Below are 16,451 nucleotides of genomic sequence, written 5' to 3'. Positions count from 1 at the left end.
CACACACTTTCTACATTTACATTTGAGTCATTTAGAAAACGCTCTTATCGAGAGCGATTTACAGTAGTGAGTGCATACATTTAATACTTTTTTCATACTGGTCCCCCGTGGGAATCAAGCGCCATGTTCTACCAACTGAGCCACGCACGCACGCACGCACACACACACACACACACCAATTGACCTACCCATTAGCAACACTCACTAGTAGTTCTGAAGTCTTTAAAATGCAACAAAGCAACAAAAAATAACTCTGCCCCCGAATCTTCAGATGGTGCAGGTGCCAGGGGCTACACGGAATAATGAATATGCTCCTTCTTTAGGTTTGCATCCCAAATAGCACCCTATTTCCTATATAGTGCACTACTTTATATCAAGGCGCATAGGGCTCTGGTTAAAAGTACTGCACAATGTAGGGAACGCGTAGGGAGCCATTTGCGATGTAGCTTAGAACGAGGCAATAAAACAGACGCTGCTGCCGGCGTTTCCTTCCAGTTGGAATAACTGTCATTAAAATCTTTCCCTACAGATATTACCTGTCAGCCTGTGTGATACATTTGGGATAATACCCTGGAACTTAATTTATTAGCCTATCACACGTCCCTGCCTGCGGTACAATGTGACATTGAAATTAGTATATAGTCGCCTTAGATTGCATTCGCAAAGTATTCAGACCACTTGACTTTTTCCACATTTTGTTACGTTACAGCCTTATTCTAAAATGGATAAAAATTTTCCTCTTCAATCTACACAAAATACCCCCTAATTACAAATCGAAAAGAGGTTTTTAGAACTTTTTGCAAATGTATTACAAATAAAAAACAGAAATACCTTATTTACATAAGTATTCAGACCCTTTGCTATGAGACTCAAAATTGACCTCAGGTTCATCCTGTTTCCATTGATCATCCTTGAGATGTTTCTACAACTTGATTGGAGTCTACCTGTGGTAAATTCAATTGATTGGACATGATTTGGAAAGGCACACACCTGTCTATATAAGGTCTCACAGTTGATAGTGGCAAAAAAACAAGCCATGAGGTCGAAGGAATTGTCCGTAGAGCTCATAGTCGGGATTGTGTCGAGGCACAGATCTGGGGAAGAGTACCCGAAAATGTCTGCAGCATTGAATGTCCCCAAGAACACAGTGGAATCCATCATTCTTAAATGGAAGAAGTTAGGAACCACCAAGACTCTTCTAGAGTTGGCCGCCTGGCCAAACTGAACAATTGGGGGAGAAGGGCCTTGGTCAGGGAGGTGACCAAGAACCCGATGGTCACTCTGACAGAGCTCCAGAGTTCCTCTGTGGAGAAGGGAGAACCTTCCAGAAGGACAATCATCTCCACCAATAAGGCCTTTATGGTAGAGTGGCAAGACGGAAGTCACTCCTCAGTAAAAAGCACATGACAGCCCGCTTAGAGTTTGCCAAAAGGCACCAAAAGGACTCAGAAAATTCTCTGGTCTGATGAAACCAAGATTGAACTCTTTGGCCTGAATGCCAAGCGTCACGTCTGGAGGAAACCTGCCACCATCCCTACAGTGAAGCATGGTGGTGGTAGCATCATGCTGTGTGGATGTTTTTCAGAGACAGGGACACTTGTCAGGATCGAGGGAAAGATGAACGGAGCAAAGTACAGAGAGATCCTTGATGAAAACCTGCTCCAGAGCGCTCAAGACCTCAGACTAGAGAGATGGTACACCTTCCAACAGGACAATGACCCTAAGGACACAGCCAAGACAATGCACGAGTGGCTTCGGGACAAGTCTCTGAATTTCCTTGAGTGGCCCTGCCAGAGCCCGGACTTGAACCCGATCTAACATTTCTGGAGAGACCTGAAAATAGCTGTGTAGCGACGCTCCCCATCTAACTTGACAGAGCTTGAGAGGATCTGCAGAGAAGAAGGAAGAAACTTCGCAAATACAGGTGTGCCAAGCTTGTAGCGTCATACCCAAGAGGACTCGAGGCTGTGATCGCTAAGTAAAGGGTCTGAATACTTATGTAAATTTGATATTTAAGCTTTTTATTTTTAATACATTTGAAAACATTTCTAAAAACCTGTTTTTGCTTTGTCATTATGTGGTATTGTGAGAGGAAAAATGTAATCTATTTTAGAATAAGGCTGTAACGCAACAAAATGTGGAAAAAGTCAAGGGGTCTGAATAATTCCAAATGCACTGTATAGCCATCATATATACTGTATGTTTGTATGAAACCATATATTCTAAATATATTAGTAGGCCTAATAAATCTCTCTATTCATGTTTAAATATTAAAGTCCCTGTTAGGGGAAAATAGGACATTAAAACCATAACGTGTGTGTATTTGTCATTAGGAAAGAGAGAGCCCAGAGCTTAAGCACACCCAAGAGCACTGTTCCAGTGCTTTCCGTTAATAGATCCCTGCTCCACCATCCCATCAGGTGTATACTACAGTATAATACATGGGAATAGCATTGTAATTGCCTGGTGAAAAAGCCATCAGACTAGCCACAGTTCGATAGCCATCATGATTGCAAGCCTGTATGGGACACTGAGGAGCGCTAACACAAAGACTTGTTTAGTGGAGTCAAGAGAGACTGAGACTGGTTAAAACTAGACCCTTGCATAGCATTAGAAAATGCATATGCATGCATAGCATTAGAAAATTACACATTTTTAATGACCAACTTGATGCTATTAAAGGTCAAATTAAAACCTACTAAGAATATATTGTATGAACATACTGTATATTAGAACACAATAGCCTACATACATGTATTAAACCCCTTGGTAATAGCTACCTCATAAATTCTAGCAATTCATAAGCAGCATGGGGATGAGAAACTATTAAACATCCCCCTGTCCCCTGTACTCTGTCCCCCGTTCCCTGTCCTTCGTTCCCTGTCCTCTGTTACCTGTCTTCTGTCCCCTCTCCTGTCCTCTGTCCTCAGGTCCCATGTCCGACATGTGTGAGGAGTGTCATTTTTGAAAGTGTGTCACACAGCTTTCCTGTCTGGCGAAACTACCACCTGCAGTATATCGTCTGTGGTATCATGCAGCTCAGTCTACAGTCTGTATGATCCATCATCACCCCTAGCACTGTCTGACTCTGCAGACAGAGGTGACAGACACCGTGATATTTATGAGTGAGAGGTGACAGACACAGTGATATCTATGGGTGAGAGGTGACAGACACAGTGATATATATGGGTGAGAGGTGACAGACACAGTGATATCTATGGGTGAGAGGTGACAGACACAGTGATATCTATGGGTGAGAGGTGACAGACACAGTGATATCTATGGGTGACAGAAGGAGGCACAGTGGAGCAGCCTGACTGACTGTCATTTATGACACATAAAAAGAAGAATACAAGGCTATCCATTCCTCTCATGGTCACCACTGAAACTTACAATCCTACAACTCTTCTCTAGTATACTACACCTTGTACTGAGCCTGTTATACACCATAAGAGACTACTACAGACATGTCTCAGAGAAAATCTTCACTGTGTCTAAAGGCTCGCATAGACTGTACGATTTTAGCCATCCCATACAAAATGCCCACCTTGTGGGCAAATTCTTAGGTCGTAAACGATTTTCTGACGTCTTGGCGCGTTCTATGTGACAGGCTCTAGGTCTGCTGATTATGTACCACTATGTGCGGTCTTAGGCTCTGAGAAAGTTCTGGCAGTGTCAGAAATGAGCTTTTATCATGTATTGTGTCTGGTGTCACGAGCTGATCCCGGTGACTGACCAATAGGAACACAGCTAGCTCTGAGTATGCATACAATAATATGAATAATGTGAAAAGTCAGATTAATATAATAGTTTGATTTAAGAGTTTACATGCTTGGCAAGAAGAACGATTTCCCAAATAATATTGTTTACACATCTGAAATCAGGCAACTTTTGCGGATTTTGATAAATGCCCAAAATTGCAAATTCAAAAAAACGTTCTACCACAACAACCATGTTATTTTTTGGAAGCCTATTTGATTCTGATTTCGGACATATACAGTTTGTACGTGAAACTTATTTATAAGATGCAAACTTTCAGTTTTTCCGAACTCATTTCACTCGTACATAAGCACAGAGGAAGGTTTGCGCTGCTAGTGCTGGCACATGTGCAGATCAAATACACCGCTGCAGTTGACGTAACCTAACATGCTGACCACACCGTTCGCGTTGCAAAATAAATGTACACATGTTATTCATCCAAACTGCTGGCGTGCGTCAACGAGCGTCTGCGTAGCTAGGCGCTAAAATAGAACTTGATTCTATTTTTGACACTTGACGCACTGCAAGTCCCGCCTCTCCTATCTCCTCATTGGTTTTTAGGACCATATACCCACGTGGGTGATTGAAAGATGAACTGAGGTCCACACTCCTGTCCAGTTGGTGGTGGTAAGGCACCTTAAAGTCGGAGTAGAGGACCTTGTGCATTTCAGGTAAAATAACAACCCAATGTTTATATCCCAGGACAAATGAGCTAGCAACAGCAAGCTAGCTAGCTAAATTGCCATGAATGTTTCATGTGTTTCGACCTGTTCCCAAATTAATATAGTCGGTTCAGAGTTCATTTTGATATTTCAACCTGCGTGTCCTGATCACGTTAGAGCACGATAGAGCACGCGGACGCACGCGCCTGGTCTAGTCAGCATGTAAATCAACGACGCATACGTCGGCTGACCTAGCCTCACAAGCCAATAGCAGAATGTGACAACAGAACTGAAGCAAATCATACAATCTGGCCAGGTTGATATCAAGATTTTAATTTGATAACATCGCACAGTGTGACATGTAATAATAGTAAAAGAGTGAATCTGATGTACAGTGTGGGAAGGCCTTGAGGCGACACATGTCTGTCTGAGTCTGAGTGAATGCTACATTGTCAGACTATGAACGATGCCAAATCAGGCTCTACATTTCTCCTTGATTTGCCTAACCACACCAGACTGGAGGCTTCATCTGTTTAGCAAACAGTATGCCGAAACCAGCTGCCACAGTGAGAGGGGGAGGAGGAGGGTGGCAGTGCCAACCTGAAGTGCCAACCAGCTGTCCTGTGACTGTGAGCCTATGGAGCAGGCCTGGGTTCAAACTGTATTTGAAATCTTTCAAATACTTTATCCGTCCTTGTTGGAACTTCCCTGGCGCAATGGAACCAATGAATAGTCCCAAAAGTGCACAACCTATCCATCTGGCATTCCAGGCAGGCTCAATACAAACACTCAAAGTATGTAAAAGATTACAATTCCTATTTGAACCCAGTTGGGTCTGCTATGGAGATGATGTGTCAGACTGGAGACGGTAGACCCTGGCACAGCCACAACGGTCTCCTCTGGTAGCCAATCCTGTTAACTGTAAAAGCTGTTCATAATAAGCTGTGATAAATCAATAACAACACTAACACTAATGTCACCGTTGAAGAAAACCACTACAGCACACGCCATTGGATCCAATTTTACCATCAAAGAGCAGAAGCGGGATACAAAGCAAGCTTTTTGGCAAAAGCATGTGCATCCATCTTAAATGAAAACTAGCAGTAAATTAACTGGTAGATTTAGTGTTTAATATTCTAGTTTTCTTTTCTTGTTAATGATCTCTTTACATGGCTAAGGTCCAATTGAAATTCATTAACTTTGGCTTTCATCTTAGTAAGCACATACAGTAGCTTCCACAAAGCAATAAGGCAAACTCAGTTAGATAAATGCTTAATTACTGTAATGACTGAATCCCATTGATGATCCAATGACTGATGGATCTCCCCCCAGCCCCTTCATCTTCAGCTTCACCTTTACCTTCACCTGCTTACTAACCTCTTCTTGATGAGGTCCAGGGCGGAGCCGATGAACCCATCCTTCATCTTGTACATCTTGGCTCCATAGCTGGAGAGGTCAGTCTTGTCCAGGAGCAGGGCTGGGCAGCAGCTGGAGGGGCCCTCTGCACTCTCCCTGTGTGGAGGAGGGAAGGGGACCTGGGAGGCCTGAGGCACACTGAGTCCCACATTAGGCCTTCTGTCCTGGGCCTGGGTATGATACATGGTCCCCTTCCCCTGGGTCTTACTGGAGGGCTGGAGGGGAGAGCGGGGAGTAGGGCCTGTGCATATAGGTTTGTTAGAGACTGTGGTCTGAATGTTGGCTTTTAGCTGGGGAGTAGGGCCAGTGAAGATGGGAGAGGATGAGTGCAAAGTGCTGGCTGTGGGAGTCTCTCCACTGCCTCTCCTCTCCCCGCTCCCCCTCTCCTCCCTCTCTTCACTGCCCCTCCTCTCCCCGCTCCCCCTCTCTCCACTGCCTCTCCTCTCCTCCCTCTCCCTCTCCTCCCTTTCTCCACTGCCTCTCCTCTCCCCGCTCCCCCTCTCCTCCCTCTCTCCACTGCCTCTCCTCTCCCCGCTCCCCCTCTCCTCCCTCTCTTCACTGCCTCTCCTCTCCTCGCTCTCGCTCTCCTCCTCCTGAGAGGACTGAGAGTCTCGCCATCCCAATGGGGCTGCCTGAGTCTTACAGTCTCTGCCTGTCCCTGGGCTCTGGCTGCCTGTACCAGTCTCTGGCGGTTGGTCTATAGTTGTTACTGTAGTAGCATTACTCCTGCTCTCTGTCTGTCCACTCTCTCCCTCTCTCTGTCTCATCCTCTTAAACTCCTTGAAGGTAGGGATGTGCAGGCGGCCCATAGGGGGCCTCTTACGCTCGGCTATGAGCTCAGCACTTCTTCCAGTGACAGAGATGGACTCGGTGGGGAAGGACATGGCCATGTCTGGGGTCTGAGGGGTCTCCAGGGAGGCATGGAGGGCCAGGTTTGGGGTGCTGTTCTGCCGGCGGAGCTGAAGGCGTCTCAGAACCTCCTGCTTGATTTTCTCAGGGCTGGTGAGGTGCCGGACATACAGGGGTCTCCCAACGTACCTCTGGTGAGTGGATGAGTCCCTCTCTGAGCACCCCCTCAGGATGGGAGTGGTACTGCCTGGGGTTACCTGAGGTCGAAGAGGCTTCAGGGGTTCCGCTGCCGATCGAGCGCTTTGGAGGCGGAGCTTCTCCCTTAGCTCCTTCCTGCCATTGGTGGTAGCGTTCACCCCCCAGTCATCTGCGCCGGGGAACAGCCACTGGGGGAAGAGGGGCAGGTCCTTCCTCCCCAACCCCCCTAGGCCCCTCCCCAGGCGGGGGTGGGGGTAGAACGCCAGGCTCTCAGGACCGTAGCCCTGGGGCCCTGTCCCCTCCGAGGGCCCATCGTACCAGTGGCTGGTGGCAGTGCAGCGGAAGATGAACCCACTGTCCACACTGCCTCTGTAGGGGGCACAATACGGGGAACAGTAGAGGCCTGGTACAGACACAGAATTACTCCAGTTCAAGTTCTCCATGCTGCGGTAGAGTCTAGTTCCACAGCCTTGGTTCATGTTCCAACAGGGCCCTGGGTCCAGCCCCAGGCCTGACCCTGACCCCAACTCCAGCCCAGAGTCAGGATCCCTGGGTGGGTGCTGCACACTGTTGGTGGAGCAGTACCGGAGCCCCAGGTTAGTGAGTAATGCACTGCTGTTAGACCGTGGTATGAAGGGGCACTGGCCAGGGTATGGTGGGTAGGGAGGTACGCTGTGGCCTCTGAAGCCAGAGAGGGGTTGGGGCAGGGGGAAGTCAGTGAGGCTGAGGCAGGGCTCCCGATCCATGGTGAGACCAGCGGTGCAGGTGTAGCCCGCGAGGCCGTGGCCTTGGCCGGGGGAGCAGCCCGCTGAGGGGTAGTCACATGGTGGAGGGGCCTTCACGTCCGGCATGGCTGCAGTATGAGCCACCATAATTCAGAGAGAGGCTCCGGGAAACTGGCCCTAAAGGACAGAGATGAGACACACAGGGGAATGAGCTGGGAGATAGAGCACTGTTTGCAAACACACGCACACACGCTCAAGCACAAAAGCATGTACACACACACACACAGACACAGACACACACACTGTCACAGTGCATCTATACGTGAGCTGTACTACACCATTTCAGGAATTGAATTTGAAGCACAAACACTGAGGGTTGTTGAGATAATCCTGGAAATGACAAATCCATTCCATACAGCACATACAGTACATACAGTACATACAGTACATACTGTACATACAGTACACACTGTACATACAGTACATACAGTACATACAGCACACACAGTACACACAGTACACACTGTACATACAGTACATACAGTACATACAGTACATACAGCAAACACAGTACACACAGTACATACAGCACACACAGTACATACAGTACATACAGTACATACAGCACATACTGTACATACAGTACATACAGTACATACAGTACACACAGTACATACTGTACATACAGTACACACAGTACATACAGCACACACAGTACATACAGTACACACAGTACATACAGTACAACGAACTTGTACATGCAGTACAACTGTACATACTGTACACACAGTACACACACAGTACTAGACATACATGTACATTACTGTACAAAATAACGATACACACACACAGTGCACACGTAACCAAGTACAGTACACACTGTAACATACAGTACATACTGTACATACTGTCCATCACACAGTAACACAGTCCATACGTCACTACTGTACATACAGTCCACACAACAGTACATACAGTACATACACGTAACATACTGTACACACAGTACACACAGTACACACCAGTAACTAACAGTACATACAGTACACACAGTAATACGTACGACAGTACATACAGTACTAAGTAATGTCATGAATGAGATTACCATTATTTTAGATTACATTTGATTATAGCTCCATGGTTGAGCTTCTGTAAGATGTTGATACTGTGGTTTTAGCCATGTGACAATCAACCATCGAAGAATATGACAATATGACACTAGGAAATATGACACTAGGCAATATGACACTAGGACAATTATACTAGGACAATTATACTAGGACAATATGACACTAGGACAATTATACTAGGACAATATGACACTAGGACAATATGGACAACTAGGACAATATACTAGGACATTGACACTAGGACAATATGACACTAGGAAAATATGAAACTAGGACAATTATACTAGGGACAATATGACACTAGGAAAATATGAAACTAGGACAATTATACTAGACAATATGACTAGGCAATATATGCACTAGAGACAATTATACTAGGACAATTATACTAGGACAATTGACTAGACAATTATCTAGGACAATATGACATAAGACAATTATACTAGGACAATTATACTAGGACAATATGACACTAGGACAATATGACACTAGGACAATATGACACTTGGAGAATATTACACTAGGACAATTATACTAGGACAATATGGACAACTAGGATATGACACTAGGACAATTATACTAGGACAATATGACACTAGGACAAATTATACACTAGGACAATATGGCACTAGACAATATGACACTAGGAATATGACACTAGGACAATATGACACTAGGACAATATACTAGGACAATATGACACTAGGACAATATGACACTAGGACAATATGACACTAGGACAAATACATGTACTAGGACAATTGTAACTAGGAACAATATGACACTAGGACAATGAACTAGGCTATACTAGGACAAAATATACACTGGACAATTATGACACTAGGACAATATGACTATGACATAGACTTAGAACATTATTAGGACAATATGACACTAGCGACATTATACTTAGGACAATATGACTAGGACAATATGACCTAGACAATTATACTAGGACAATATGACACTAGGCACAATTATACACTAGGAAATTGATACACTAGGACAAATACATAGACAATAGACAAGGACAAATTATACTAGGCAATATGACACTAAGGACAATATGACACTAGGGGAGACAATATTACATACTAGGACAATATGGCACAGGACAATATGACACTAGGACAATATAACTAGGACAATATTGACACAGGACAATATACATAGGGACGAATTATAGCAAGGACAATATGACACACTAGGACAATATGACACTAGGACAATTAGAACTAGGACAATTGACACTAGGGACAATTATTGGCAATAGGAACTAGCATAAGTGACATAAGGCCGGGACATACAGAACGTACTGGCACAGCACTCCAAATATGCATAGCTTGACTTAATCTGTATTAGATACCCATAGACATGGCAGGTATTAGAATAGAGATGCGCATATACAAGACATATGGCTAGATATGCATGATAAGACACTAGGAAGGCAAGTCCCACATGTCATTGTCCTGAAGCGTGATTCTTCCGTTACCTTGATAATCACAAAACGATTAACTGAACGGACAGTAATGAAGTTAGCCTTCGCCTTTCATTTTACTAATCAGAGAGGAGCGGTGGATTAGGAGGAGAGGAGAGAGAGAGAAAGAAGAGGGAGAGGAACAGAGAGGGTGGGCGAGAAAGAGGGCAGATGGGAGGGAAAGGAGAGAGAGAGAGAGAGAGAGAGAGAAGAGAGAGGAGAGAGAGAGAGAGAAGAAGAGAGAGTATGAGAGAGAGAGAGGAGAGAATGTGAGACAGAGAGAGAGAGAGAGAGAGAGAGAGAGAGAGAGAGAGAAGAGAGAGAGAGAGAGAGAGAGAGAGAGAGAGAGGAGAGAGAACGAGAGAGAGAAAGAGAGTAGTAGAGAACGTAGAGAGAGAAAGAGAGAGAAGAGAGAGAGAGAGAGAGAGAGAGAGAGAGAGAGAGAGAGAGAGAGAGAATAAATGAGAAGTGAGAGCGAGACAGAGAGAGAGAGAGAGAGAGAGAGAGAGAGAGAGAGAGAGATTTTTTGATATGTATTACATTTGACAATGTAAGTATATAACTTGCCATGTCAATAAAGTCAATGAGTTGAATTGAGAGAGAGAGAGAGAGAGAGAGAGAGAGAGAGAGAAATGAAAAGTGAGAGAGAGAGAGACAGAGAGAGAGAGAGAGAGAGAGAGAGAGAAATGAGAGAAAGAAAGAGAGCAATAGTGCTGTGTAGTGGACTAACTCCTCTCTCTCTGTAATTAGTACAGATTGCATGGCTAAGGGCCATGGCTGAGGGCCATGGCTGAGGGCCAGGGCTGAGGGCCAGCGCCAGGGCCAGGCCAGGGCTATGCATATAGCTTGCTAGCTACCTCTGTAATCTTCAGAACAGATCAGGGTCGAAAAACATACCGCACTTAGTTATGAAACAGTCCTTCATTAGGCAGACTCATCATCCCTCATCCCTCCCTGATGCATTGATGAATGCAATAAAAATAGGTTTATTTACCAATGGCCCCTCCTCTTTTACCAGCTTGCTCTATGGCTCCAGAGAAAAAACAATAGCTTAGTTTGATAGTAGATAATACATTTATCAATATTCCTAACATGCTGGAGGTAAAAGGACGATATTCAGGTATAATTAAAAACTCCGTCACGACTGGACTGCCGAAGTGATCGCCCGATGTGGTCTATAGGCTATTTTGTTAAGATATCGCCGCAGAACCATCTACTAGCCCCGGCCCGTTAGCGTTTTCTGAATGCTGTGTCCCCTGCTCGCCCAGTGTAGTAGTGAATACCGTGCTGTCTCACCTATTGCTACTCTTTTGACCCTATGATCACCCGGCTACACAGCTGATGCCCCCTGGACGGTTTCAATAACACGGTACCTCATTTTGTTTGCCTGTCGACCCCAGCCTCGAACTCTGGTCCTGTATGTATCTAACTGACCCGCTCTGTCCTTTCTTCGCCATTTACCCGTTGTTGTCTTAGCTCTCCTGATCAACACCTGTGATTGCTTTATGCCTCTCTCTAATGTCAATATGTCTTGTCTACTGCTGTCTTGGCTAGTTTTTATTGCTTCATTTCACTATAGAGCCCTATGTCTCGCTCAAATTGCCTAAGATTGCTCTTTCGTCCCACCCCAGACACATGCGGAGACATCACCTACATTATTTGATGCTTCCAGAGACGAAACCTCTCTCATCATCACTCAACGCCTAGGTTTACCTCCACTGTACTTACATCCTACCATACCCTTGTCTGTACATTATGCCCTGAATCTATTCTACCACACCCAGAAATCTGCTCCTTTTATTCTCTGTCCCCAATGCACTAGACGACCAGTTCTTATAGCCTTTAGCCGTACCCTTATCCTACTTCTTCTCTGCTCCTCTGGTGATGTAGAGGTTAACCCAGGCCCTGTAGCCCCCCAGTTCCACTCCTATTCCCCAGGCGCTATCATTTGTTGACTTCAGTTACCGTAAAACCCTTGGTTTCATGCATGTTAACATCAGAAGCCTCCTCCCTAAGATTGTTTTTTTCACTGCTTTAGCACACTCCGCCAACCGTGATGTCCTAGCCGTGACTAAATTCTGGCTTAGGAAGGCCACCAAAAATTGTGAAATTTCCATCCCCAATTATAACATTTTCCGCCAAGATAGAACTGCCAAAGGGGGCAGAGTTGCAATCTACTGCAAAAATAGCCTGCAGAGTTCTGTTATGCAATCCAGGTCTGTGCTCAAACAGTTCGAGGTTCTACTTTTAAAAATCCACCTTTCCAGAAATAAGTCTCTCACTGTTACCCCCAGCTGAGCCCTGGACACCATATGTGAATTAATTGCCCCCCATTTATCTTCAGAGTTTGTATTGTTAGGTGACCTAAACTGGGATATGCTTAACACCCCGGCCATCCTACAATCTAAACTAGATTCCCTCAATCTCACCCAAATTATCATGGAACCTACCAGGTACAACCCCAAATCCGTAAACTCGGGCACCCTCATAGATATCATCCTGACCAACCTGCCCTCTAAATACACCTCTGCTGTCTTCAACCAGGATCTCAGCGATCACTGCCTCATTGCCTGCGTCCGTAATTGGTCCGCGGTCAAACGACCACCCCTCATCACAGTCAAACGCTCCCTGAAACACTTCAGCGAGCAGGCCGTTCTAATCGACCTGGCCCGGGTATCCTGTAAAGATATTGACCTCATTCCATCAGTAGAGGATGCCTGGTTATTCTTTAAAAGTGCTTTCTTCATCATCTTTAATAAGCATGCCCGATTCAATTTTTTTTGAACTAGCAACAGATATAGCCCTTGGTTCACTCCAGACCTGACTGCCCTTGACCAGCACAAAAACACCCTGTGGCTTACTGCAGCCCCCCGCGATATGCAACTTTTCAGGGAAGTTAGGAACCAATATACACAGGCAGTTAGGAAAGCAAAGGCTATCTTTTTCAAACAGAAATTTGCATCCTGTAGCACAAACTCCAAAAAGTTCTGGGACACTGTAAAGTCCTTGGAAAATAAGAGCACCTCCTCCCAGCTGCCCACTGCACTGAGGCTAGGAAACACTGTCACCACAGATAAATCCACGATAATCGAACATTTCAATAAGCATTTTTCTACGGCTGGCCATGCTTTCCACCTGGCGACCCCCACCTGGCGACCCCTACCCCGGTTAACAGCTCTTGCACCTCAGCGTAGAGGTGGATCAGAGAATCACCAGCCGCAAGAGCGACATCCTTAATGTATACAGAGAAAAGAGTCGGCCCGAGAATTGAACCTTGTGGTACCCCCATAGAGACTGCCAGAGGTCCGGAGACCACACCCTCCGATTTGACACACTGAACTCTATCTGAGAAGTAGTTGGTGAACCAGGCGAGGCAGTCATTTGAGAAACCAAGGCTGTTGAGTCTGCCGATAAGGATGCGGTGATTGACAGAGTCGAAAGCATTGGCCAGGTTGATGAATACGGCTGCACAGTATTGTCTTTTGTCGATGGTGGTTATGATATCGTTTAGGGCACCCATGACCAGCTCTGAAACCAGATTGCATAGCGGAGAAGGTACGGTGGGATTCGAAATGGTCGGTGATCTGTTTGTTAACTTGGCTTTCGAAGACCTTAGAAAGGCAGGGTAGGATAGATATAGGGCTGTAACAGTTTGGGTCTAGAGTGTCTCCCCCTTTGAAGAGGGGGATGACCGCGGCAGCTTTCCAATCTTTGGGGATCTCAGACGATACAGGCTAGTAATAGGTTGAACAGGCTAGTAATAGGGGTTGCAACAATTGCAGCGGATAATTTTAGAAAGAGAGGGTCCAGATTGTGTAGCCCAGCTGATTTGTACGGGTCCAGATTTTGCAGCTCTTTCAGAACATCAGCTATCTGGTTTTGGGTGAAGGAAAAATGGTGGGGAGTTTTGGGCAAGTAGCTGTTGGATCAGCCTACCCCGGTTAACAGCTCTTGCCCACCATTACATCCTGTAGCAGCATAAACTTACCCCATTTTACAGCCAGGTATGCCTTACAGCAGTATAAACTTACCCCATTTTACAGCCAGGTATGCCCTACAGCAGATGAATAACTTACCACCATTTTATCAGCCAGGTATGCTTACAGCAGTATAAACTTACCATCATTTACAGCAGGTATGCTACAGCAGTATAAACTATCACCCATTTTACAGCTCAGGTATGCCTAACAGCAGTATAAACTTACAACCATTTTACAGCCAGGTATGCCCTACAGCATATAAACTTACCACCATTTTATCAGCCAGGTATGCCCTACAGCAGTATAAACTTACCCATTTTTACAGCCAGGTATGCCTAATATCAGCAGATATAAACTTACCGCTACATTTTACAGCCAGGTATGCAACATATTAATTACACGAGGCGTAGAGTATCAGACCTTTACCAACGAGACTAGTATTAAAACATACAAGGGCAGCGTTGCCATTATAATTCGAAGGCTAGGTTATGACACCTACAACTTAACAAACTATGCAGTATTAAAACCAGTCAGGCAGTATGCCTACTTATTAACCAGACCGGAGCGTAAGTGTACCAATTAACCACTATAGCCACGAAATATATTTATTAACACTCTACCGCATTTTCCTGAAACGAGTCAATAGGCCAGTTATGCCATCAGGTAGCAAGAGTACATGTAAATCATATACCCTACACCATTTCCTCTTTATAGTCTACAAGGGTCCTGCGTACTCTAGACACCGCAATGTATATCAGACAGTACATATACAACTCTATCACTTCTCATTTACAGCCTGTAATGGATAGATGCACAAGCGTATGTCACGGTAGACAAGTATGAGACAAAGTTACCCTATACATTATCTTTACCTATGCCAGTTATTACGGTATGCCCAGGTACTCTCGGAGCTGATGACATGCAAGAATATAAATTATTACCAACTCTAATCTCTTACAGCCAGAGCTAATTATTTAATAGCAGCAAGCGTTGCACTGACACCCCTAGAGTGCATACAAGCAGTATAACACTATAAACGAACTATTCTTTGCACAGCACCAGGTATGCTACGCATATTTACAGGGAGCCATGATAGATTACGATGTACCACATCTCTTATGCGAGCAGGCATGCACAGGTAGTTAGCTTACCCCAATTTTACAGCCTGTAGTCAGGTGCTCCTACAGCGGTATAAATAACAGTACTGCCATACCTATAAATATAAATCCTTCCTAATCAGCAGGTATGCTTTAACCAGCAGTGCCATAAAGGCTTTACTCCGCATTGTATTAGTAGGAATGCCAAGTTATGCACGTTAATAATAAAAAAAGAAAATATAAAACAGACAAGTAGTAAACATATACCACCATTTACAAAGCAGGTATGACCCCTAACAGGCAGTATAAATTACCCATTTTAAATAAGCATGACAACAAAGGTATGAAGCCAAACAAGCAGTAATAAACTTATATTTCACCACCATTTTACGGCAGAGTAAGCCCAATAGCGGTATAAAAATACTACCATTTTAACAAGGCCAGGTATGCCCTACAGCAGTATAAACTTACCCCATTTTACAGCCAGGTATGCCTGACAGCAGTATAAACTTACCACATTTTAATAAATTCTCTGTGGCCTTATTCTCCTTCAGTTTAGCCTCCTGGTCATTGGCTCCGTTCCAAACACACAGCCTTTTCAGCTTCTTCACAGTCTGTATTCAGTGGAGCACACCAGTGAGTCTAGAGACAACAGCACCCAGACAGTCGTGGCCTGGAGCAAGAAGAGAGAGATACAAGTTGATCAATAACTGAGAGTCAAATAAACAAACCAGCAGAAACTATTTCTGTATTCTGAGAGAGGAGGAGCGAGAGATATACTTCTAGATGTATTTGATCATGTAAAACAAGCCACACTGAACTAAATTAGCCGTAAGCGAGTAACATCATTAGAGTTTGATTACATTTTCAGGGAAACATAACATTACACACACACACACACACACACACACACACACACACACACACACACACACACACACACACACACACACACACACACACACACACACACACACACACACACACACACACACACACACACACACACACACACACACACACACACACACACACACACAACACACAGCACACTGATTGTACACACAGCCATCTCTCATCAACTGATTCATACACAGCCACTCTCATCACTGATGTAAACACAGCCAACTCTCATCACTGATTCATACACAGCCAACT

The 16,451-nt window shown here is 44.8% G+C and overlaps 1 protein-coding gene across 1 annotated transcript in view; it reads right to left on the bottom strand.

The window, feature by feature from the left end:
• The window catches only part of LOC112073588 (uncharacterized), a 50,257-nt gene that overhangs the window by 16,264 nt on the left and 17,542 nt on the right, over positions 1 to 16,451 (bottom strand). The window contains exons 2-3 of the mRNA XM_070440211.1: positions 15,808 to 15,966; positions 5,799 to 7,786 (exon numbers count right to left, since the gene is read on the bottom strand). Coding sequence (XP_070296312.1) covers positions 5,799 to 7,756 — 1,958 coding nt within the window. The 5' untranslated portion in view covers positions 7,757 to 7,786; positions 15,808 to 15,966. The remainder of the gene's footprint in view (positions 1 to 5,798; positions 7,787 to 15,807; positions 15,967 to 16,451) is intronic.

This window comes from Salvelinus sp. IW2-2015, unplaced genomic scaffold (genome assembly GCF_002910315.2).
Source record: "Salvelinus sp. IW2-2015 unplaced genomic scaffold, ASM291031v2 Un_scaffold2309, whole genome shotgun sequence".
Taxonomy (NCBI): domain Eukaryota; kingdom Metazoa; phylum Chordata; class Actinopteri; order Salmoniformes; family Salmonidae; genus Salvelinus; species Salvelinus sp. IW2-2015.
The sequence above is the reverse complement of the archived record's forward strand: the minus strand, read 5'-3'. Positions and strand labels throughout refer to the sequence as shown.